The following is a 24,613-nucleotide window of genomic DNA, read 5'->3' on the forward strand; positions in this document are numbered from 1 at the left end:
ACATAACTGGAACGGAACCGCTCTTTTTGGAGGAGTAGGGGGGGGAAGGGTTAATTCTAAAAAATTAGAAAAAATCAGGTATTTTTATCTTACGAAGGAGTGATCGGATCTTAATGAAATTTGATATTTGGAAGGATATCGTGTCTCAAAGCTCTTATATGAAATCCTGACCGGATCCGGTGACATTGGCGGGAGTTGGAGGGGGGAACCTAAAATCTTGGAAAACGCTTAGAGGGGAGGGATCGGGATGAAACTTGGTGGGAAAAATAAGCACAAGTCCTAGATACGTCATTGACATAACCAGACTGGATCCGCTCTCTTTGAAGGAGTTAGAGAGTGGGGTTCTGTGCTTTGGTGAGTTTGGTGCTTTTGGACGTGCTAGGACGATGAAAATTGGTAGGCGTGTCAGGGAGCTGCACAAATTGACTTGATAAAGTCTTCTTCCCCGATTCGACCATCTGAGAGGCTGAAGGGAGAGGAGAAATTAGAAAAATTGAGGTATTTTTAACTTACGAGTGGGCGATTATTTAGAAGGACCTCGTTACTCAGAGCTCTTATTTTAAATCCCGAACGGCATTACGATTTTTTAAAGCAATCTATTGATTCTTAGAATTTTGCTAGAGCTCATATCATATGAGCTCTTGGGTCTTCCGACCTCGTCACTAGTGCCATATGAGCTCTTAGCTCTTGTTTTTTATTAGTTTTAGCCTGAAAAACGATCTCTCTCCTTAAGCAATGCTTACTGGAAGCGCCAAGAATATTCGGAGAGCAATAAACAAGTTTGAAAATGCCGTTGCTTTACATTATCTGATAGAAACTTTGAAATTTTAAACAGATTTTGAAAATATTCTTAAAATTCAAATAATATTTTTCTGTCTTAACTATCTGTTATCGTTAAAAATGATTTGCTTTCAATTTTGATTTTTTTTTCATTTTGATGGTAAAGCGGGGTCCTTTCAAAACAATAATCCTCTGGTAGCACAGTGGGTTGATGTTCTGCCTGGAAATATAGGGCCCGGGGTTCAATCCAGCTGCGGTAAGGTTAAGTGACAAGCTTGCTACCTGTCTGTGTAAAAAAGACCCAACAACTGAAACGTCGATTTGACGACTCATGTGCCATAAATGGCTCTAGATTATTTTTATCAGTATTTTTAATTGCAATTTAACAACGCATCATATGTAAATGGTTACTGTAGTACAGTGATTAGGAGCTTCTTCCACAGATGGAGGATTGGTGTTCGAATTGCTTGGTAGTAACGACTTACCAGCAATTTAAAATATTTCTTTGTAGCATTTTTTTTTGTACAGTTTGTTCAGCAGTTCTTGGCGTTTTTCTTTCTTTTTTCCTTTTACCATGCTTTTCTGGCACCATTGTCTGCGATCATAAGAAAGTTAAGCTACTCTAAGGACAGGTCCCTGATAACCTATGGATCTGCTGTAACTGTTACTTTCGTTAGACCTGAATTTGTAAAAATATGTGCGAATTGTTTTTTTGTTGTTGTTAATCAAACTAGCAACAATAATAAATGGTTTAATGTCAATGTTTACTTTTGCTGGAAACATTTGCTTTTAGTTATTTAACGGCATACAAATTTGATTCATAGTGCTCTTAGTTTAGTATCATTTTTTTATTCTTAGTATTTTTTTACAATTCCAAGTTCGTGTTAACTTAGTGCCCTTTGGAGGAAAGGGATGGAGCTTGATTATTCAAACAACTGAAGCTTTGGCTGAAGAGTCTTGCCTGAAGAGTGCATAGGAAGAAAAATTATAAGAACTGCCGTAAAAGCTTGAAATTTCTTGGAGAAGGGGAGGGGGTATTTTTTTGGAAGAGGGGCTTGGGTTCTATATCCATCTTTTAAATAGTTATCCGTTGGTTGGCTATCTCAGAATTTCAATCACTGGCATTTTGGCATTATTTGGCCAAAGGTGATGTTTTGTGGCATATTGTGGCAATCACCCCTGGGAAAAATAAAAAAGAAAAGAAAATCTATCGTGACACACAAATTATAGCAAATGTTTTTAATAAGGCTGCACAACAAGTCATGCTATCCATGCTTCTCTGTGATTTTTCTTGGTTTTCAAGATGGGGAGCTTTAACCCTTCTGCCAAGGGTTCTCTGCTTATTTTTATTTTTTTACTTTTGGTGGAAACCAGAGAGTGAACTATTCTGCCAAGCACTTAGATCCTTTTCTTGCATTAGGATTATTTTTGGGTCGTATTGATGCTTTGCGGCGCAAAATGGTCGAAACGGTACTCTGCTGTGGCGCGATGTATTTCTTAACATGAGAAAGGTACTAGATATTTGCACCTTAGTTTTTATTCAAATGGTCCCTTTTTGAATATTCTGTGAAATCACTCCTGAAAAAAAAAATTACGAAATAAAACAAGTCAAAAAAGGAGACACGTCGGCGCTACCCATTCAAAAGTGTATTTTCTGTCGCGTTTATGTCTCTTCTTGGAATTTAGTCAAAATTATCTTCTAAATTACAAATTTCTGTTCATTGGTTGCAACTGCTGCTGCAACTACGATCTCTATTTATCTAAATAGTTTGTTTCCTTAAAAAAGGTTTCATATTGAGTGATTAAAATGTTTTTCCAGGGTCACATTTGATATTAATTCCTTGGTTTTAGAGTAGAGCTTTTGAAATTTATAGAGCTGAGTCAATCAAGTGTTTTAATGTCAAATCATGGTAAAATTTAAAAAGCGTACATGTTAGCTTTTCTTTAGAAAGACTTTGGCCAATGATAACTTTTATGATTTATTTAAGGTGACTGGTTCCAGTTTCAATCCACTTACACAATGTAGTGGAGAAGAATGTAAACTGAACAAGAGAGGAGGCCGACTAGCAATGCTAACAAGAGGGTCCAAGTTTATCAAATTTCAAGAAGTCAGAGTGCAAGAACACGTAAGTAAATATTGACGGACAGATGTATAATAGTTTTAAGGGAATATTTTAAACTTTAGGTAATTTTTACTGGTTTATATTAGAAGGCGAGGGAAAAATATCTAACAGAAAATAAAAATGAGAAAAAAAGAGTAAAATCTTTTTAGTTGAAGTAAACATGAAAAGGAAGGAACTGGTTCCATGTTTTTGATGTACCAAACATTTACCATTGTATCAACAGTATTTAGATGCTAAAAAATTGTTCACCAATTGCCAATTTGGATTTAGCGAATTTACAAATCTCATCTGTAAACAGAACTGATGCTTTATCCGCAGTTGCGGTCCGAGTAGACAACAAGAATCTGGGAAATCCTGAGTTTTTTTTCAAATGTTGTTTTAAAAAAATGGTCGGCTTACGTAAGAAATAGTCCAGCAACTGCGGATTTTAGTAAACTTTTTTAACTATTACTATTAACTATTTTTAGTTAATAGTAAGTTAAAAGTAAGTTAATAATTTAGTTAATAGTAGTAGTTTTAGTTAATAGTATAAAATAGTAAACTATTTTTTAGTAAACTGCAGAGTGTCTTAGAACTCAACACTAAATCGAGACCAGTGTAGTTCTGGTTGAGAATGTGGAATACAACCTTACAAGAGCACGTATATTATACTTCCTGCGACTAGCAGTGATTTTAGAATATCGAAATTGAGTGATTTTTTTTTAGCTTCACGTTATTAAACTGAATTTGCAACAGTAATGCCTTACGAAATAAATGACGGAACAAAGGGTATGGAGAAACGGCGTCATACCAGGGGAGTATGACGCCCTGTTTTGGCCTATCTGGCCTATATTGGCCTATCTTGATAAATAGTAAGAACTCGCATCTATCAACATTTAGAGAAAGACGAATCTTAGAAAAAAGACGAGAAAAATTTTCCCTTTTTTTCATATAGTAGTAGAAGATCATCTGGATAAGCCAAATAAGAGACGTACGTAAGCCCAATAAGCAATGTTGATCAAATTTAATCTAAAATACCGGAAACACATGTTTCAAATTTACTAGTTGACAAAATTCCCCCCTGCCTCATCTTGCGACAAAGTTGGACGTAAAGATGCCCCAGTTAATCAATTCTGGAGAAAATTCTCATTTCACAAACGAAGAAGGAAAATTCATGGAAATTTACACTTTTTTAAAGGGAAATAAAAATACTTCACTGTGGGCCACACTGACTTGTCAAGTTTCCAGTAAATTATGTAAAGCGTTTATTCATTGATTCATACAGGAAAATTGCGGCAACGGGCAATTTTCGTGAATTGCATCAGTGAGCAGTTTTGATTTGCGTTATGTACGCATAGAATTGATTCTTCCGTGGTTGTTGCTGTTGTTTTTGAACAAAAATTTAAACACCAATGTCATTTAATATTTCGTAAAATAAATTATCAGAAAATCTTTTCAATTTATCCAATGAACGATGAATATCTTGTTCGCTAAATGGTTTGACAAAGTGACTGAAATCACTTAAGTTTACTAACAAACCACCTCAGCGAGGAAATATTGTTTTAGTTTGAATGCAAAGTAATAATACAACTTGAACGAGTAGACTTTTTAGAAGCTATTTCTTTTTTCATATTAACTAAATCATTCATGAGGCCAAGTGGCTACAAAAACTTGCAGCCTGATAAGCCAATAGTTAATCGTTTTCTTTACACCGGGTTTTCATTAATGGGACCCCCCATAATAGAGAACCCCGTGTTTAATTAGAATTACCGTCGTTAAAATATTTTTTCCAAAAGTGACCATACACTAGCCGTGGGTTCACATAGAAAAAGCTATCGAGATAAGTAATATTTGAAAAATTCTGTCCTCATAAAATTTCTATGTCCTCTAATTTCTTTTTCTCGACGCTCATCTCTTCCATGATTGCTGCTGTTTATTTAAAGAATATAAACGGTAATTGGCTCTCGCTGCTGTGCAGAAAAAACTGATGGAAAAATTTCCTAGCTTCCTAACAAAAAATAGAATTTCGCAAGCCCAGTCAAATTGCTTGTAACAATCAAGGTAGAGGGGAAGTCCTACCTGTCTTACAAATTTAGGATTTCGAATTAGAAATTTAAAGAAGGCCTAAAATCACGGGTAGTTTTGATCGCAGATATTGCAGAGGCTGTCTGAATATCGCCAGGGAAGCTACAGCCGACAGACTGAATTGGTACCGATTATGACAGTTCGTTGTCCGGCTCTTATCAGAAGTAAGTAAGCCCTGCCTGTCCTTGAAGATTGTCTAAAGGCTTCTTTTCCCTTAAATTGTGACTGCTTTTTTTATTGCACTGAAAATCCTCGATGTATTAGGTCTTGTATGCAGTTGGGCTTGATGCTTTCTATCCATCTCCTTCAAGGGAAAGGATGATGACTGCGACTTTCTATTGCTCTAATGCAGAGTTTTACACGTTCATATGCTGGCTTTCTAACAATATTAGCTACTGAAAATTTTAAGTTCTTTGCTGGGGATTTTCTTGTCTATGTTGGAATTTGGACCTCAACTTCTTTTCGAATTTTAACGAGACTAGCGAAGAGCTGTAAACTTGGCAGATAAGCTGTTTGATAAGAGCACGTTTATTGGTAGATTTGTTCTAGAACATTTAGTAACACCAAATGGTAACACAGTAAAATTTTGCTACTATTAGACGCTTTTGTTATTTTAATATTTTATTGTTACTGTTATTTCTATTTAGTTATTTCAGTATAGAACTTTCAGTATAGAACTAGTTAATTAGTTGTGGTAGGCTCTAGATACAACTCAATTAAAAACAAAACCTTCTTTTAGAGTGACCAAGTTCCTGTTGGACATGTACCAAGAACTATGTCTGTTTTTTGCTACGGCGAAAACACTCGTTTAGCAGCTCCTGGAGATCATGTGAGCATCACAGGTATCTTTCTGCCTCAGGCCAAGTCAGGAAGAATGGCGCATGCGGCTGGACTTCTTAGCGATACATTCCTAGAGGCACATGTAAGTAGTTAAAAATATAGATCACGACTAAGTCATAACATGGGCTGACTATGACTATAGAAAATGCTCACCTAAATAGTAGAGCCTCAATGCCCCCTTTTTTGTAAAGATAATATTGGGAAATTATGTTGAGGTATTGAACATTGATCTCTAATACAGGATCAAGGAATTGCTTGCGAATGGTTAAGATTTTGATTTTCAGTTTAAGTAAACGTGCCCTTTTGCCTGCACGTTGCCCATTCGATGTCACATGCATTGAAAGCCCACTTAGAATGTCACCGACAGTGCTTACTTACTATACGAAGAGTTCAGCATTAAAGTGCGACAGTCCAGAAATACAATTTTCGAGATAATTTTTGACGTTTTGACTAATTTTGCAATTCTGGACTTTCTCTTATAATTGTGTAACATCATTAAAGAATTGTTGTACTGATTTGCCATTATACTTGGGAGCAATTTTCCATAAAAGTTGAGAAAAGCAAAGCTTGGTTGTTGCTTCTAAATATTCTGGAAGAAGGCAAATATATATTGCATGGTAAATATTTACACAAGATTTTGGGCGTCGTATCCAACTTAAAGAGTTATCTTAGGAAAGATTCCAGGGATGGGTCCATCGGTGGAAGGCCGTAGACATTATAGAAAAAATATTGCATATTATTGTATGAGTTCTGTAAGTTCACATTTTTCGGACGGGCAGGTCTTCCGATACCAGATATCTGTATTTGATATTACTTTAAGATGTTCGTCATGGTATAGTCAAAATTCTATTTTGGAAATGGGCGAGTTAGCCATTTGGAAGGCTGAGGGGGCATGGATTGACAAAGGTCTTTTGCAGCCTTAATATGGAAATGATTGCGGTCTCTAAGAAGACAAAATATAACTCTTAAGCTTCCAGATAAATAAAAAAAGTAGATGAAAAGACAAGGTTTCTCGTAAAACCTTGTAATATTGCCGTCACCAGTTTTGATAAAATGGGAATGTTCAATAATGCACCCCATTTTGAAAATAAATTATCCAACGTGTTTTGAAATCAAAGAAAATCTCCTTTTTTTCTTTTACTACGGTAAGACCTTCGAAAAGAAGCCTATTTATTGTTGAGTAAAATAACTGATGACCCAAATCTAGAGATTATTTTATTTGGGAAGTCAGCTATTGATAACCGTATTTTGGTCACAGTAATTCAGAAGACTATATTATACAAAATAAAGCATACAGGGGAGCAAAAAAAAAAGATACTGAAAACATTTTTAGGGTTTTCTGCTTTTATTAAAGACCAATCATCGGCACAACGAAGGGTTTTTTAAGACATCCACGGTACGGCAGATGGAATCAAAAGTTAAATTTTTCAAGTATTTTTTGAGCAAGGAGAGACGATTACGGTACATTTTGGCATAAGAAAATATTCTAAACATACTGGGAACCAACTAACAGAATAAAGTTGATCCGTCTAATCAATCAGTTTGAAGGCATGAACTGCGAATCTGATTTTTAAGCAAAAAACTAGATAAAGTCCCCTGAACTACCGAAGCCCATTTGGAGAGTCGTATTTACTTCATTGTTATCTGCGTTCTATTGAATCAGGTTAATTTTTAAGGGACTCATAACGCCATGCCCCTTTTAGACCAATAGGTCGATCTTTCCTGTAAAGTGTATTTCTTTCTTTTATTGGTGGTCGTTGAATACAGCTTCGAGTCTTTTTTTTTTTAGACAAATAGGCGTATGAGTACCTTTTTATCCTAACAGATTTAGGGAACAGATACTATTAGGTGAATAGATGGTATGTTCAACTCTCCTGGGTTTTATTCCAATTCGATTATGTCTACCTCAGCCCCCCCTCTTTCCCCCTCTAACCGATATGTGGATAAGTGGGAGTCATTAGCCCCAATATTCATGAGGAAAAGCTTCAATTCTGTTAGCTCACATGCTACATTGTATGCTTGTATGTAATATATTACGGAAATATTTTTGATTATTCAGTTACACTTAAAGATTTTTTTTTTTCATTTGACCCATATAAAAATGTTTCAATGAAAAGCTCGAAATTGATCCAGTGTGTTCTTGTTGCGGTTTATACTGTGCAAGTATGTTCTTAGTCGCATAGATTATTTTTTATTGTCTATCATAGTCACACGTAGATATGTCATAGAGAAATAGAGAGAAGGAAATAAATCAAAGCTGTCTGAGCATCAAAAATTCTTCAATGCTAATTATTTTCATTTATTTACTTCGTTCTTCTTTAACTTAGCATATCGTGCGACTTAACAAATCAGAATCAGAGGAGATGGGCGATACAGAACTCACTGATGAAGAGTTGGCACAAATCACAGAAGAAGATTTCTATGGAAAATTGGCTTCAAGTATTGCTCCTGAGATTTATGGTCACGAAGATATTAAAAAAGCTCTACTCCTCATGCTTGTTGGTGGTGTTGATCAAAATCCCAATGGAATGAAAATTAGAGGTAAGACTCCTACCTTACCGAATCCCATATAAAATATTAGTCGATTCCGGCTCTTTGGCTTCTCAAAAACAAATATCCGAGATCTTGGTGGACTTGGTGTACTTGAATTGCTAATGACAAGTACACTGAATTATTTACCCTCCGTTATCACACACCTATCAGAAGTCGTTCCTTTGAAGAATGATCATGAAGAAATTATGAAAAACTACTCCTCATGCTTGTTTGTGCTTTGGTATGCTTGTTTGTGCTTTATTGCGTGATATCTAAAACATTAATTTTTCTCCCACTCTTTGGCTCCTCATAACATCCAATTTTATTTTTTTAGGTGTGCTTCTGTAACGTATAACATTGCTAACAGTTTGCTAATAACTGTTTTCGTAGATGCTTGAAAAAAAAAAAAAAACAATGCATGAATGATCTCAGCCTCCGAAATTTGTTGCCAACAGTTTATCTAAGATTTGAAATGGAGCCTTAAAAAAGTAAGCAAAGAATAAAAAAAAAACTTGAAACTGTTCAAAATAAACTTTAAAACTAATAACGAGATTGTAAATCACCAAAGCAGTCCTGCGCTATTTGTTAAACTAAATTAAGTTCAGTTTCATCTTCGAATTTTATAAATTTTACGCTCATAATTTTATGCTATAAACGTTTCTTATTAACGATCAATAATTTCGTTTGGTTGATGATACTCATTTTATTTAAGAATTAACGATGCTTCTTGACTACTATGGCAGTGCATTCCTGCAGCGTGATTCGATCTCTGGGTATGATACTCATGCATTGAGAATACTTCTTGACTACAAAAGTTCTTGCGTCAGAACATATAACCATTACCACATGGTGATTTGAACTTGCATCCTCTAGATCTGTTAAGAGTATCGTAACCACCGTGCTACAGTAACTGTGAAAGCAGTAATGTGTTTTGTTGCTGGGTGATTTTGAAAATGTATTCTAAATTGCTGCAAAAATCCTTGTTCTTTCAGAAATGTTGTAGCGCCAACATTTTTTCTTCATTTATTCATTCTTTCATTTATTGATACTAAGAAAAAATATATATGCACCAAGGTAAGACAGAAAGTATATTCCTAAAAAGTGTTTCTGCCAGGGATTAAGAAAGAGAGTTATGTTATAGCTATATTATTATTAAGTTTCTTTTGATCCTTAAAAAAAACAAAATAAATAAAGATTCAAAATCCGATGGGTTGTGGATGCGGAATAGTTTCAGAATGTTAAATTATTTCTCAATTTTTTGTTTATACTAAGAGTCAAAGAAATGTTGGTTATATTTCCTGGTACAGAATAATAAAGAATTTTTCCCACAGAGTTTTGACATCTTTATAGATTGAATATCACTATGCAAGAGATAACTGTAAAACACTGGCTTCTCTGTCGCTAAACTCCTCACGCATAGCACCTCTAGCAATAATGAAATTGTTCTTGGTAAATTTGGGAAGAATAAGTTTTTGTTAAAAGTTTCTGTCTGTTAGGCGCTAACTCTAAAACTAAAATCATGGAATTGAGATGGGAAACTATCAATTTTTTCAAGGGAAATATTTTTCAACAGGTTAGTTGAAATATTTCAAAGAAGTTGTTCCCCCCCCCCTGACACGTAAAGTTGTGGCAGAAATCGGATTAAATATGAATGAAACCGTAAGAGGAATTGCTTTTTCGTGAAAACGCTGCCTTGCAAACCTAAGTTTAGATTTTCTTGTTCACATTGAATCACTGCCTGCTTTGGGGTTATTTAAGATTATTCTTTGCTAAAAGCAAGGGTATAGGAAACGGATTCTCCAGTGCCTTCTTCATAATTATGAAGGAGCTGTTCCAAGGAGCCATAATATGGTTAAATATTTTTTTTTCTTCGTGGCAGGTTTGTTACTGCTTGTATTTTTTAGAGTTAAATAAAATTGAAAGGGCAGGGGGCTACCTATCCTACTAGAGGACTACCCAGTATGAACTAAAAATTCTTGATTTACTATTTAAATTAATTTTAATCTAGCGAATTTTAATCTCCTTTTCTAGCGATTTATAATGGTGGCCCTGCGACCCGACCATCGAGAAGAATACTTCAAGTAACAACTTAGTACGACTCCTCCTTCTCTTTTTGAAAGCGATGGCTTAATGAGAAAAGCAAATCAAGCCAGAAAAGCGATCTTTCACGTTTGTGAGATTGAGTCTCAGTCACCATAAAGACCTGCATCTGTGTGTAGCATCGTCTTGGACGGTGGTTCTCTTCTACATCGAGCTCCATGGAAGCTAGGGTCAACCTTTAAGGCCATCTTTGCTTCACACGTCCACTATGTACAAGCAAGGTATGCTATTGTTATTGTTGTGTTTGATGGCTATGAATGTGGTCCAGCAATCAAAGATGCTACCCCTTTACGTCGAGCAAGAATGGTTGGTCGCCAGGTCTTTCACCGAAGAGATGACCTTCTGCATGAAAAAGGAGCAGTTTCTTTCGTGCCAAGCAAACAAAGCACGTTTCCTTAAGCTGCTTGGGAATCATTTGGAAGCCATCGGTTTGCAAGTTTTTCACTCGGAAGGAGACGCTGACGTTCTGATTGCAGAAAAAGCAGTCGAAGCTGCTCATGTTACAGACACCATCGTGGTTGCTGATGATGCTGACATTTTGGATCTTCTGATCAGTCGGTCAGACTTGTGTTCCAGGCTTTTATATTTCTCACCTGAAGCTAAGTTTGGTGGTACCAGTTAAGCTTGGAACATTAGTGAGATAAAACAAAAGCTTGGAACAAATGTCAGCCATCTGATGCTGTTCTGTCACGCCTTGCTAGGTTGTGACACAACCTCTCACCTTGATGGAATGGGAAAGGGCAGAGCCGTTCAACTGCTACTAATCGACAAGAGTTTCAGGGACAGCACTGCTATATTTGGTGACAAATTCGCATCGCTTGACGATACTGTGGCAGCGCGGGTCTTGTTGGGACTGTATGGTTACCCTGATATTTCAAACCTTGACACTGCTAGAAAGCTAATCTTCCGCAGAATAAGTGAGCACTGCCACCCCTTTCGTGCATCCACAAGAGCTGCCACCGACTCAGGCAGCAGTGATGTACCGCTCGCTACGAGTCTACTGTCAAGTTTAAGTTTGGCTCGGGAGCCCAGTAGACCCTTTAAGCTTGGGATGGGAACTGCAGGATAACGAAGTTTTTGCGCCAATAAAAACAGATCTCCCTGCCGCTCCGTCTCAGCTGCTGAAAATTATTAAATGCTCTTGTGGTATTGACGGTTGTGATAGTGAAAAGTGTACGTGTAAGAAAAAAGGACTTGAGTGTACTGTAGCCTGCCGTACCTATATGGGAGTTCGTGCAACGATTCTAAGTTTCAAGACGAACTTGGTGAAGAAGAATAAAAGTTCACTGTGATGATGCCAAATTTAGTTCCCACATTTAGATGAAGTGTAATTTTTACACATTTGATTAATAAGATTAAAGCTTTTTCTCAACGCACCAACGCACCTTGTTCTGAAAGGTCTAGGGCACTGAGGTGTTTTATCGCTCCTGATTATTCGTCTTGTACTTTTGAACCTATTTGTGTACATTACCAAATCGACCCTGACAGACGGTAGTAGTAGTTTTCTCAAAATTCACAGTTTGTTTTCTTAAAAAAACGACATATTTTTTGCTAATAAATAGTTTTCTTTTGGTCATGCGACGAAATGAACACCAGACATGAATTCAGAGTCAAAAGTTGACCATAAAAGATGTGTGAAAACACTTAGTTTACGTTTTTTTTCTCAGTTTTTTAGCAAATAAATAATAAAAACGCAAAAAAGAATTCTCCTCGAGCTAGAGGTTAAGATTTTTTTGCATGTTGTTAAGCGTCTTTTTCTTGTTCAGAGGGTCAAGAGACCATTTCTGTATCAATTTTTTCCCTGTCAAAACTTATTTTTCTCCTACTATTTCTCTCTCCCTCTATGTCTATCTCTTCTATATCTCTCGCTCTTATTCACTGCAATACACCTGTTAATGCTGACAAAAATCTTCCAAATACTTTGATTATATAAACTAATCTGGGAGGCACGTCGTAGGAAAAGATAAAGCGATATTTGGATTTAAAAAGCGAAATGAATATGAACATCGGCACCAGTATCTAGGTTACTTTGTCTGGTTCGTTCCAAGTGAAAATTTCTGTCAAAGTGACCGAAGACTTGAAAGCTTAATTATAATATTGCTAAGACAGATAGTCCTTGTGAGAGGCAAATGCGGCGTAGCGTTTTCAGAGTTGTATAAAAAATGATTATTTTCAGTTACCTATTATGTTTTTTTTATAGGTAACATTAACATATGTTTGATGGGAGATCCAGGAGTGGCTAAATCTCAACTTCTTCACTTTATGAACAGGCTTGCACCAAGAAGTAAGTTTTCTCGGTCTTTTTAAATTATCCAGTTCGATCCTTGAATTCTATTTTCTGAAGAATGTCGTTTCAAGTATTAATGACTTCTTTGCAGAAATGTCTCCTCCCTTATCGATGGTACCTCAGAGGTTAATCTTTGTCCACCCAACCAGAAAATTTTTAAGAACCTAGTTAACAAGGTGGAACAAACACTAAACTTTTACACCAAGTTAATAATGACTGATGCTATTTGCAACCCACCATATACTCAGGCGGCAACGGCCTGCTGCTAATTATGTGCTGTTGACTTTATGTAGTATAAATATTGAACAAAGCTTCTTACCGTTCTTACCTCATACAAATAATTTCCTTATGCAAAATTAAGCTTTGAAAGCATGTTTTATGGAAGTCCAGTATTGCAAGATTTTTCATTAGCAAATATATGGAACTTCTTTATTGGTAAGAATAGTATTGAATAAACCCATGATAAATATTTAGTGTTTGTTTTTTACGTGACAATTTTTGCTTAAAATAATTCTAGATAACTTCTTGAATTCGCTGCCTCTCTTAATTTTCATTAGAGATTCCTTTCTGTAAATCGCTTGTTTGTTTTTTTTTACTTCATAATGATGGTGTTTTTATTGGAAGTACAAAACATCAGCAAAAAATCTATTTTTAATAAAAAGACGAGTGTAAATTCTGTGAAGACCGGATTCCTACTTTGTTGTATGCTGAAAATTTATGTTAAACAAATTTTCTTAGTCACTTACACTTTAACCCACATTTTGTCCACCATATTTTTGTTTTATTGGAAAAACATACTGTTATATTTCTTTGTGGAATTTGAAATATTTGTGACATTAAGCGCAATTTGTGTCTTTCAATTTGACTAATAATTTCACAATTTCAAAAAGAGCACCCCCCCCCCTGTAGTATTTATACGGCCTAGCTGAATATGTTAAAAATTAGACCTTCTGAAATTTTGTAGAATTTTTGAAATGATTATTTGCTTCGTCTTTGTTGATTAATAAGTGGATGATGTTGATACAGCAAATATATGAAACACGAGAAAACGAAAAATTATCATTGGACAACTCCATTATCTCAAATAAAGCAAAAATGGGCTGGTAAAACGTTGATTGATTACAGTGGAAGTGACTCAGAAAATCCACTCGATATATTTTTTCGGAATATTATAAAGCTAAATTAAATCAAAAAGGTTCAAAAAAAAGAAGAGTGTTACCAGAAATTTCAGTCTAAAACAATAGTAAATATGGAATAGTTTTGGCCATATCAAGATTGCTTGCAGTCTTTTATAATCATGTTTATTAATATTCAAATCTTATTTATATTAGATCTTATTATATTAGACTAGTTTATATGAAATATGATCAGGTAATATGAATAAAAATGATTTCAAATTAAGTATATATATATATATATATATATATATATATATATATATATATACTAATTCAGTTTTATTATTATAGGTCAGTATTCATCTGGTCGAGGCTCATCTGGTGTTGGTTTAACAGCTGCTGTTCTTAAAGACACTATTACTGGGGAGATGACTTTGGAAGGTGGAGCTTTAGTACTCGCCGACCAAGGTATCTGCTGCATTGATGAATTTGATAAAATGTCAGAAAGCGATCGTACTGCCATCCATGAAGTGATGGAACAGCAAACTATTTCTATTGCAAAGGTAATTTAACCTAGGGCTTAAGTATACCTTATTTTCTGACTGTTGTTCTAAATTTTTGTAATTGGATAGATTGCTTAGGATCTACTCTTATCAGCTCTTGCTCATCGACATGGATCTGTTCCATGGGTCACCGGGACTCGGTTTTCGTGGTTTGGAAGGCTTGTTGAAGTAGTTTGCGCTCAAGCCTCATGCTATAAAGCAGTGGCACAATTAGCATAGTTGCCGCCCGGATCGAATTTAGAAATCGCAATCCTCTATACAAGTTCAACGAACAACCTACGCCCCTCACCCCACGCTTCTGATCCAACTTCGAAATTATGTTTTATTGCTGAAAAGGAGAAAAATAGAATATTATATCAATTGACGAGAATGATAATAACAGTAACACTGGTTCATTGAAAATACGTTCATTGTTCATTGCTGATTTGTTCAGAAATAAATAAAACGACTAAAATTTTCTTTAAATATATGTTCTTTCATTTTGATGGGACGTAGACAATAACATGCGAAAATTACTACTAGGGGGTGACCCCGAGAAATCTTTAAAGTTCATTTTTAAGTCTGTATCCGGTAGATTTGAAGGCCTTAGGAAGGAGAACTTGCTCTTCAGATCTTGCAGCTGTCCAAACTTGCACTTGCTTTATATTAACTCTCTGTCAAAAGATTGGATGATTGCCAATTTGATTTGACGATTCTTCTCAGCTTCATTTATGAAATTGCCAGTTACTCATTACTTAATTGTAGTTTACTTTTTTTCCTGCTTTGGCTCAATTTGTACATCAAGCCTTTCACACAGATTTTGAAGACCTAAGTTCTCACTGGTAATATTTTCTCAATTTCTCTTGAAATTTACTTGTACGGTACTTTCAGAATTGTAGAATCTTGGTACCTCGTTCTTTTGATGCGTCCTTATTTGGATATCCTCCTAGTTTGGACTTGTTGTTTTTAATTCTTAAACAGTCAATGGAAATGCAGTTAAAAAACTTGGGGGATCATTAAGAGGAATGGCTTGCTGGAGACAATTTGTTTTAATAAATCTACAAGAGTTCTAGCATGACTTTTACATTAAATAATATATTTCTGGTTGCCAACTGACATAAGTTAGCTTTTTTCGGTCTTCATATACGCATATATTTAGAGACTCAAGGGGGATGGGACTATGCCCCTCCCCTTCTACCCTTTGCTGGCACCACTGGTTTTGATCTTATTATTAAAAAGAGCGGTTTGGCGATTGTTTGAAAAGTGTTCTTTCTAGTTCTCTGTTGTATTGTTATGAATTCTCATTAAAAAGGACGTGATGACTGGTATTGTTTTTATCTCACAGTGGCTCAAACGTATCACATGTTTCTCAAGTTTTTAGGGGCTTGTTCTGCTTGTTCTAGTTAAGTGCTGCCTCTGGAGGGCCACATCTTCCTTCCCGTTTTAGTTCCACCATTGCAGTAACTCATTGCTTCTATGCTACCTTGACCCTTCCTTTAATGTACAACTTTGTAAAAAATTAACCCAACAAAATCCTGGTTGCCCTCCCCCCTATTTTATAAAAATTTCCTGGTATTGTCCTGAACATTGATGCATTTAATAAAGGGTTGAAAATGTTTAACACAGTACGTCTTTCTTTCTGTAAATTCAATGTTTTCATCACCCTCAGTTTTTCCTAAATAAGTAGGCGTACCACCGACCCTGGGTAAGCTATTCAAAGCATCAGAATCCATATAGCCTGGTAGTAATTTATTGTCATGATTTTTTAATGGCATATTGAGGAAGAATTATGTATAGATATTAATACCTGAGCTTGCTGATGCCAGATTAATCTAAGAGCTGGCTGTGCTAAAATTGTTCCTAATTGTTGTGGGTATTCCCATAAGGATTTTGCTACCGATCTATTCTTTTTTTATGAGACTTTCGCCTATTATTTAATATTTGAAGCATTCTAAATAAACGAGTTGTATTTTCGTTATTGCAAGGATTTATTGTTTTGCCTAGGTAGTATAAAAACCGAAGGATTATTCATAAATTTTCTGCTACTAAAAATTGAGTTCAACGTTAAAAAGAGAGGCTTATTTGTGGTTGGGTGTAGTTCCGTCGTAAAGATTTTCCATTTATTTTCTCCTTCTTCTTCTGTTAGGCGCGAATTAAGCTTTTCTGTCGATACTATTTGGCCCTCTTCGTTTTGTCTCTTTCTATGAGACGTGTTGAAATATTACAGGTGGCTGCTAGTTGTCGGTCTTGAGATGACTTGGTTTTTGATTATACGTCTTACAGTGGCTCTTTTGATTCCAGTAACTGGATAAACTGGTGTATTTTGAGCTCAGTAGTCTTTGGGCAGGTTAGGTCAGCCAGCCTATTAACTGATGATTGAATTTTGTGGTGTTTGAAGCACTTTTAACAGTTTACTTTGAAGAATAGGCCGACGCATATTATTACGTATTCGTTGTGTATCTTTTCATTGTGTTTGAAGAATAGGCCGACGCATTATTACGTATTCGTTGTGTATATTTTTCTTTTCATTGTGTATTCCACTTCTTCTGTCAATATGTGGGTTCTGAGTAAATAGCTGAATCTTTTGATTCGAAACAATTATCTAAGGTTACGTCCTTATCCCACCCCAATCTAATGTGAGGCGTCAAGCTTTCCTTTTCTACTTTATCGGTATGTTTAGTAAAATCATTCTTGTGATTCGGTATCTGTGTTTTTATCCCATTGAAGACAGTTGTACTTAATATATGACGCGGAATTACGTCGTCCATTGAGTTTTGTTTAGTGCTTCTGTTTTGTTTGACTGGAAGCGAAGCTAATGCAAGTTGTTTTGCTTGTTTTTTCAGTTACTGACAAGCTTACCTTTTCTGATAAATAAGACAAAAAATATAAATATTCTAAACTTCCTTTGATAGCGTTTTGTCGGATTATTCGCTCTCAACCACACTTTGCACTCTTGGCTTAATGGTTCGAATCAGAAGATCAGTATCTGCGCCATGCAGACCACTGGTTAAGAAACGAAAAAGTTTGATAGCATACCAAAATTTGCAAACTTGTTTAAAATATTTCTGATTATTGCCACCACGTGAAAAATGTGGCTGCACAATATGGAAATTAAAAAATTGTAATGAAATGAGAATGAAAATTCTCAGAATGAAATGAAAAACAAAAAATATCAGAGAACCATTGAGAATGAAACATTCTCTTTCAGAGAATGGAAACATTTGTAATTAAAGAATTTAATTAAGCATTATGCGGATAATTTAGACCTGTTAAGTTTGATCGCTTAGAATTGGGGCAATGTGACAAATGTTTTTCTTCCCTTTTTTTTGTGTATTTCTATGTTATACTATCTAAAGTCATATGGGCGCTGGCAAAAAGGAGGGGGTAATTTGGCATGGTAATCTTGAATAAACGTGAATGCATCTTCAAATCTTATTCCTGCCTTGATTAGAAGCTGGTGCAGACTATCACACTATTTCATTCTTGGACGATCACTTGGTCATTTACACCCAGTGGCCGTGGGGCTGAAATCTTAGGCGATGCGACACAGTTTTTTTGTCTTTCAGAGTAGATGCACACATGCTCTGCTGGTTGCAGGGAAAATAGAATCTGCTCCGTATGTGTCAGGATGTTGGTGTTGAGAACTTTGCTGATGTATTTTGCTTCTGGGCAAGTGCTGCTATTGAGTTTATACTGCAGTTAAACCCCTAACCCCTGCCAGAGTATAATTTTCTATTACAGCCTAACACATCCTTATTATTTTGTGCAATTCTAATTTTATACTTCTAGGAACTGTCTTTAAATGGCATATTTTCTGTGTTTGATGTCTAAGGTGTTTGGCGTAAATACTGTCTATAATTAACAAACTTATTGATTGATCTATAAATCTTTATAAAGGTAATTAGAATTTTTGTTTGCAAGTATAATCTAGTTGTTCTTGAATTCGTGTTTTTTTAATTCTTTTATTTACTTTTTCTGTGAACTGAGGCAAAGATAAAAGAACCATTTTTGCATAATAGAGACATGTATTTTTGTGAGACATGGTGTATGTGTCTATATTTTTAAAACTAATAAATTTTGTTCATGTTAACCAAGCTCTAACTTCTTTTTAAAAATCAATATAGTTTCAAAAACAAATGAATATATACTTTCAGATAATGTCTTACTAGATTCAAAGAAATAGCATACCCAAAGACCCTGCTAAAGAGCAAATTTTCATAAATTATCACTAATTCTATTCTGAATTTTTGTTTCTGCTGAATAACACCGCAGTGTCTAGGGGGCTAGAAGTATCTAATTGTCATTGAGTCCGCGCAAAAGCGCCAAAGTACTCTCTTTCTCTCATCAATTTTTTATACTACTTTTTTCACTGGTTAACATCTTGATGTTTTTAGGCTGGCATTTTGGCAACGCTTAATGCTCGTACATCAATATTGGCTGCAGCCAATCCTGCTTATGGTCGGTACAACCCAAACAGGTCATTGGAGCATAATATTCAACTTCCAGCCGCCCTTTTGTCACGTTTTGACATTCTTTGGCTTATTGCTGATAGAGTAGACAGAGATAATGATTTGAGGTAAGAAACGCGAGCGTTTTCTTACAGCTATTTTTCTAGTTTAATTTTCAACTTTTTCACTAGTTGTTATTAGCCTATAGGTCACATGGTTATGATAAAATGGTTTATTTTATGCGACCAAATTTTATGCGTCACATTTCCCTGAACTGATCTAGGAGTAATTTAATCTCTTGTACTAGGCGTAAAAGATACATCTAAAGGTAATTTAATATTTTAATAGTGAGGCATCAGTTATTTGAGATATTCTTCGATAAAAAACTATTACCAAAAAAGTACTTAAAATTCATAAAACAGCAAAATCTAAACGCTTTAACGTGCGTTTAATAGGTAACGACGTATGTTAACTGCGTTGAAGAATGCTTGGAGTACTGCAGCGGTAAAATGATGATAATCTTTTTATCGGGAATGTTGGCCCAAAGGCCTATCAACCCTGTTAAGCCGTCGTTTTAAAGTTCAAGTCTACGCTTTGTATACACTTCATTTTGTTTAACGAGAAATTTTTTTTTAACGAAAATTTCCCTGATTTTTTTTTTTTGTTTAATAACCGTGAAGATAAGTAGCCTGAAATGATATTTTTAATATTTATCGATCATTTAGTCTGTCATTTTTTGGATTAAATGGCCTCGTTTTTGATCATTGATCAAAACTACTGATTTCTAAAAAACGACTTTATCAAGTCAAATTGTGCAGCTCCCTGACACGCCTATCAATTTTCATCGTCCTAGCACTCCCAGAAGCACCAAACTCGCCAAATCACTGAATTCCTCCCCCCAACTCCCCCAAAGAGAGCGAATCCAGTACGATTCTGTCAATCACGTATCAAGGACATTTGTTTGTTCTATCCACCTAGCTTCATCCCGATTCCTACACTCCAAGTGTTTTTCCAAGATTTCCCCCTCCAACTCCCCCCAGTGTCAAACGATCTGGTCGGGATTTGAAATAAGAGCTCTGAGACATGAATCCTTTTTAAAAATCAAATTTCATTAAGATCCGATCATCTATTTGCAAGATAAAAATACCCCAATTTTCACGTTTTCCAAGAATTCCGGTTTCCCCCTCCAACTCCCCCCAACGTCACAGGATCTGGTTGGAATTTAAAATAAGAACTTTAAAGCACAAGATCCTTCTAAATATTAAATTTCATTAAGATATGGTCACTCTTTCGTAAGTTACAAATACCTCAATTTTCAAAATTACCCCCCCCCCCCCTCCAATTCCACCAAAGAGAGCAGATCCGGTCCGGATATGTCTGTCACGTATCTTAGACAGGTTTTTATTCTTCCCATCCAGTTTCATCCTGATCTCACCGCTCTAAGTATTTTCTAAGATTTCCGGCCCCCCCCCAATTACGCTTGATCCGGTTGAGATTTAAAATATGAGATCTGAGTTACAAGGTCCTTCTAAATATGAAGTTTAATGAAGATCCGATCACTCCTTCGTAAGTTAAAAATACGTCATTTTTTCTTATTTTTCAGAATTAACCCCCCCCCCAATAGATCGGATCCGTTCCAATTATGTAAATCATGTCTGTAAGACTTCTGCTTATTTTTCCCACCAAGTTTCATCCCGATCCCTCCAATCTAAGCGTTTTCCATGATTTCAGGTTCCCCCACCCCAAACTTCCCCCAATGTCACCTGATCCAGTCAGGATTTAAAATAAGAGCTTTGAGACATGATATCCTTCTAAATATCAAATTTCATTGAGATCCGATAACCTGTTCGTAAGTTAAAAATACCTCATTTTTTCTAATTTTTCAGAATTAACCCCTCCCCCAACTACCCCAAAGAGAGCGGATCCGTTCCGGTTATGTCAATCATGTATCTAGCACTCGTGATTATTTTTTCCACCAAGTTTCATCCTGATCCCTCCACTCTACGTTTTTTTCAAGTTTTAGGTTTCCACCTCCCAACTCCCCCCCCCCCAATGTCACCAGATCTGGTCGGGTTTAAAATAAGAGCTCTGAGCCACGATATCCTTCTAAATATCAAATTTCATTGAGATCCGATCACCTGTTCGTAAGTTAAAAATACCTCATTTTTTCTAATTTTTCAGAAATAACCCCCCCCCCCAACTATCCCAAAGAGAGCGGATCCGTTCCGTTTATGTCAATCATGTATCTAGCACTTGTGTTTATTTTTCCCATCAAGTTTCATCCCGATCCTTCCACTCTAAGTGTTTTCCAAGTTTTAGGTTTCCCCCTCCCAACTCCCCCCCCCCCCATTTCACCAAATCCGGTCAGGATTTAAAATAAGAGCTCTAAGACACGATATCCTTCTAAACATCAAATTTCATTGAGATCCGATCACCCGTTCGTAAGTTAAAAATACCTCATTTTTTCTAATTTTTCAGAATTACCCCCCCCCCCCCCAACTACCCCAAAGAGAGCGGATCCGTTCCGATTATGTCAATCATGTATCTGGGACTTGTGCTTAATTTTCCCATCAAGTTTCATCCCGATCCCTCCACTCTAAGTGTTTTGCAAGATTTTAGGTTTCCCCCCTCCAACTCCCCCCAATGTCATCAGATCCGGTCGGGATTTAAAATAAGAGCTCTGAGACACAATATCATTCCATACATCAAATTTCATTAAGATCCCATCACCCATTCATAAGTAAAAATACTTCATTTTTTCTATTTTTTCCGAATTAACCGGCCCCCCACTCCCCCCCAGATGGTCAAATTGGGAGAACGACTATTTCTAATTTAAGCTGGTCCCGTCCCTGATATGCCTGCCAAATTTCGTCGTCCTAGCTTACCTGGAAGTGCCTAAAGTAGCAAAACCGGGACCGACAGACAGACAGACAGACCGACAGACCGACAGAATTGGTGATTACTATATCGTCAGTTGGTTAATACCAAGTGCCATAAAAAATAAAAAACTAAAAAAAATTAAAAAAACTAAAAAAACAAAAAAAAAACAAAAAAAAACTAAAAATAACTAAAAAACTAAAAAAAAATAAAAAAAAACAAAAAAAATTAAAAAAACTAAAAAAAATTAAAAAAACTAAAAAAAACTAAAAAAAACTAAAAAAAAACTAAAAAAAAAAAAAAAAAAAAAAAAAAGAAAAAAAGAAAAAAGATTAATTAAAAAATAAGGGATTACAAGAATTCAAAAACCTTAAAAAACTAGGCAACTAGGCCCCGTCCCACACCCCTTTTTTCTCAAAATCCTCTGATAAAAATTTTGAGATAGCTGTAGAAAAGCTGTAATGTTTTTTAGGAAAGCATGGAAGTCACGCAAAGTCCAAATGGTATTTTTTCGTTATGATGAGCTTTTACGTTTTGCTTCTTGATTTGAACTCATTTGTTGAAGATATTCCATTTTATAATCTTGTATTTCTAAAAAAATATATTTCCGTTTCTTTTTTGTATTGCATTGACTTCCATAGAGGAAGAGTTTAAACTAAGCCTTTTATTTTTTGAATTCGCAGTTAGCTCTCCTACAAAGCAAATAATTATCCAAAGTTATTACTCCAAACAGATATATCCAGTTTGTCACACATTCTTTTTTGTTTTAGCATTATCTCATAATATTTTGCCTAATATTCTGGTGACATAAGATATTGATCATCTTTAAACCAGACAGAAATTATGTTTAAGTATTTAAAATAAATAGAAAGGGCTTCTTCAACAAAGTAGTTAGCACCGTTGCGATTGTCTCTGTCGATGTTTTCAAGGATCTTGCTTCTGATTTATAAAAAAAAACTAAAAAAAAAATAATTCTAAAAAAACTACTGATTTCTAAAAAAAAAAAAAAAAAAAAAAAAAAAAAAAAAAAAAAAAAAAAAAAAAAAAAAAAAAAAAAAAAAAAAAAAAAAAAACTAAAAAAAAGAAAAAACTAAAAAAGATAAAAAATTAAAAAAAATTAATTAAGAAACAAGGGATTACAAGAATTCAAAAACCTTAAAAAAGGAAACCAAAACTGAAGCTTTAGTAGATATCATTGTTAGAAATTGGAGTTGCCTTAATAATCAAATATCTTTGAAAAAACTGCAATAGAATACAAGGGACAATGAGAATCCATATATAGAAGCCTGCCGCGTGCCGCGTTGGGGCCCGGCGGCGAAGCTGCCGGGACCCAGCTAGTAAACAAATAAATAAAAACACCCACGTTTCCAGCAAAACGGTCTCATTACAAAAATGTACAATTGACACTAGATTGGAAAAAGTAGCTTTTGTTCTCAGTCGAAGTAAATTATTTTGATAATGTTAAAAACTTTTTACTAGAGGTTTGCAGCCCGGAAAACAATGAAAATCGTATTTATGTATGGTTTTAGATGATATGTCTCTTTTATTCATTCTTATCCTTTCAATTACGTATAAGTTTATACTAGACAAGAGCTTCTGCCATGGTTTTGTTGTAAGGCAGCTTGCAAAAAAAATGTGCATAAATCTAGGGTTATGCACAATAAGCCTAGTGCAAAGTTTTGGTAACAAACTAGAAAGAATATTTAATTCTAGATCGGCAGAATGGTTACAAAAATATAATGTTTTTAAGGAGGAATAGGCAGGGCTCCTAGAACGTTTATCGGGCTATAAATAGGGACCTAGTCCTTCAGACACTTGTAAAAAACATGTACAAAGAGGAAAATTAGGTTGTATGTAGCATTTTTAGATTTAGAAAAGCTTTAGATAGGATCTATAGGAGGTTTTTATGCTTAAAATTCATGAAGGTTGGCCTACCAAGGCTTTTCATAAGGATTATACCTGATGTGTATCTCTGAACTAAAACCGACGTACTTTCTAGTTGCACTAGAAATATAGGAACTATTGCGATTGAATTTATATGTGCTAGTTTTTTGAGTTGCACAAACTGAGAAGCAATAATTTTTGTTCATTTTGAATTTCAATGTCTCTCTTTATTTTCGTTAGAAGTTTGTTTTATGTCAATATGCAGAAGAGAGGCATATAACTTATGCTAAATGAATGATTTTGCTTAAAGACGGCTTGCGACTCCAAGAATAAAAACTCCTAGTGCCATAAACAGGGAAGGTTTACCCAGCAGAGCTGCGAAAATTCAAAGCATTTTTAATTTTAATTTATTCTAATAAGGATTTCAATGGAAGGTCTAGATTTGCTTGAATCAACCCTGAAATAATCGAGAGCAAAAAGATTCTTGTATTTTTAAACAATTATCTATTGATTACAGAATAATTATGGCTTGACTAAAATTAATAATTAAAATAATTAACTACAGTTAATTATTTTTTTCCAATACACACTAATATACCTCGCTTTCGACAAAAGGAGGCACTTTTGTCTCTGGACTCAAATAAAGCAAGAGTAAAAACTGATTTAAAAATAAGAAAAAAAAACTTATTATTATATTTAGGGTACGGTTGGGGTGGGGGGTGGGAGAGATAGAATGACTTTTAGTGGATGCATATTCCCAATGCATTGTGTGTAACCGGGTATCGATATTTTAATTTGTCGATTAAGATAAGACAGTACGTCGATTAAGACAGGTTTAGTTACGCTCGCTTCAAGAAATGCGTCTTTTCTTCATCTTTTTTTACTTCGGTAGTTCCGTATTCCGATGCTCTGTCATCCTAGCCGAGTGGTTAGCGCTCCGAAATTGAAACCATGAGGTCGGAGGTTCGAGCCTTGGTTTCGCTTATTATTTGGTTTGGGCCGGGGGTCAATGGTGTGA

General features: G+C 35.3%; 1 protein-coding gene across 1 annotated transcript in view; it reads left to right on the forward strand.

Moving 5' to 3' along the window:
- The window catches only part of LOC136033723 (DNA replication licensing factor mcm7-like), a 44,341-nt gene that overhangs the window by 17,142 nt on the left and 2,586 nt on the right, over positions 1–24,613 (forward strand). Inside the window, exons 6-11 of the mRNA XM_065714614.1 lie at positions 2,769–2,906; positions 5,707–5,889; positions 8,135–8,348; positions 12,640–12,723; positions 14,196–14,407; positions 18,781–18,962. Of these exons, the coding sequence (XP_065570686.1) occupies positions 2,769–2,906; positions 5,707–5,889; positions 8,135–8,348; positions 12,640–12,723; positions 14,196–14,407; positions 18,781–18,962 (1,013 nt within the window). The remainder of the gene's footprint in view (positions 1–2,768; positions 2,907–5,706; positions 5,890–8,134; positions 8,349–12,639; positions 12,724–14,195; positions 14,408–18,780; positions 18,963–24,613) is intronic.

This window comes from Artemia franciscana, chromosome 12 (assembly GCF_032884065.1).
Source record: "Artemia franciscana chromosome 12, ASM3288406v1, whole genome shotgun sequence".
Taxonomy (NCBI): domain Eukaryota; kingdom Metazoa; phylum Arthropoda; class Branchiopoda; order Anostraca; family Artemiidae; genus Artemia; species Artemia franciscana.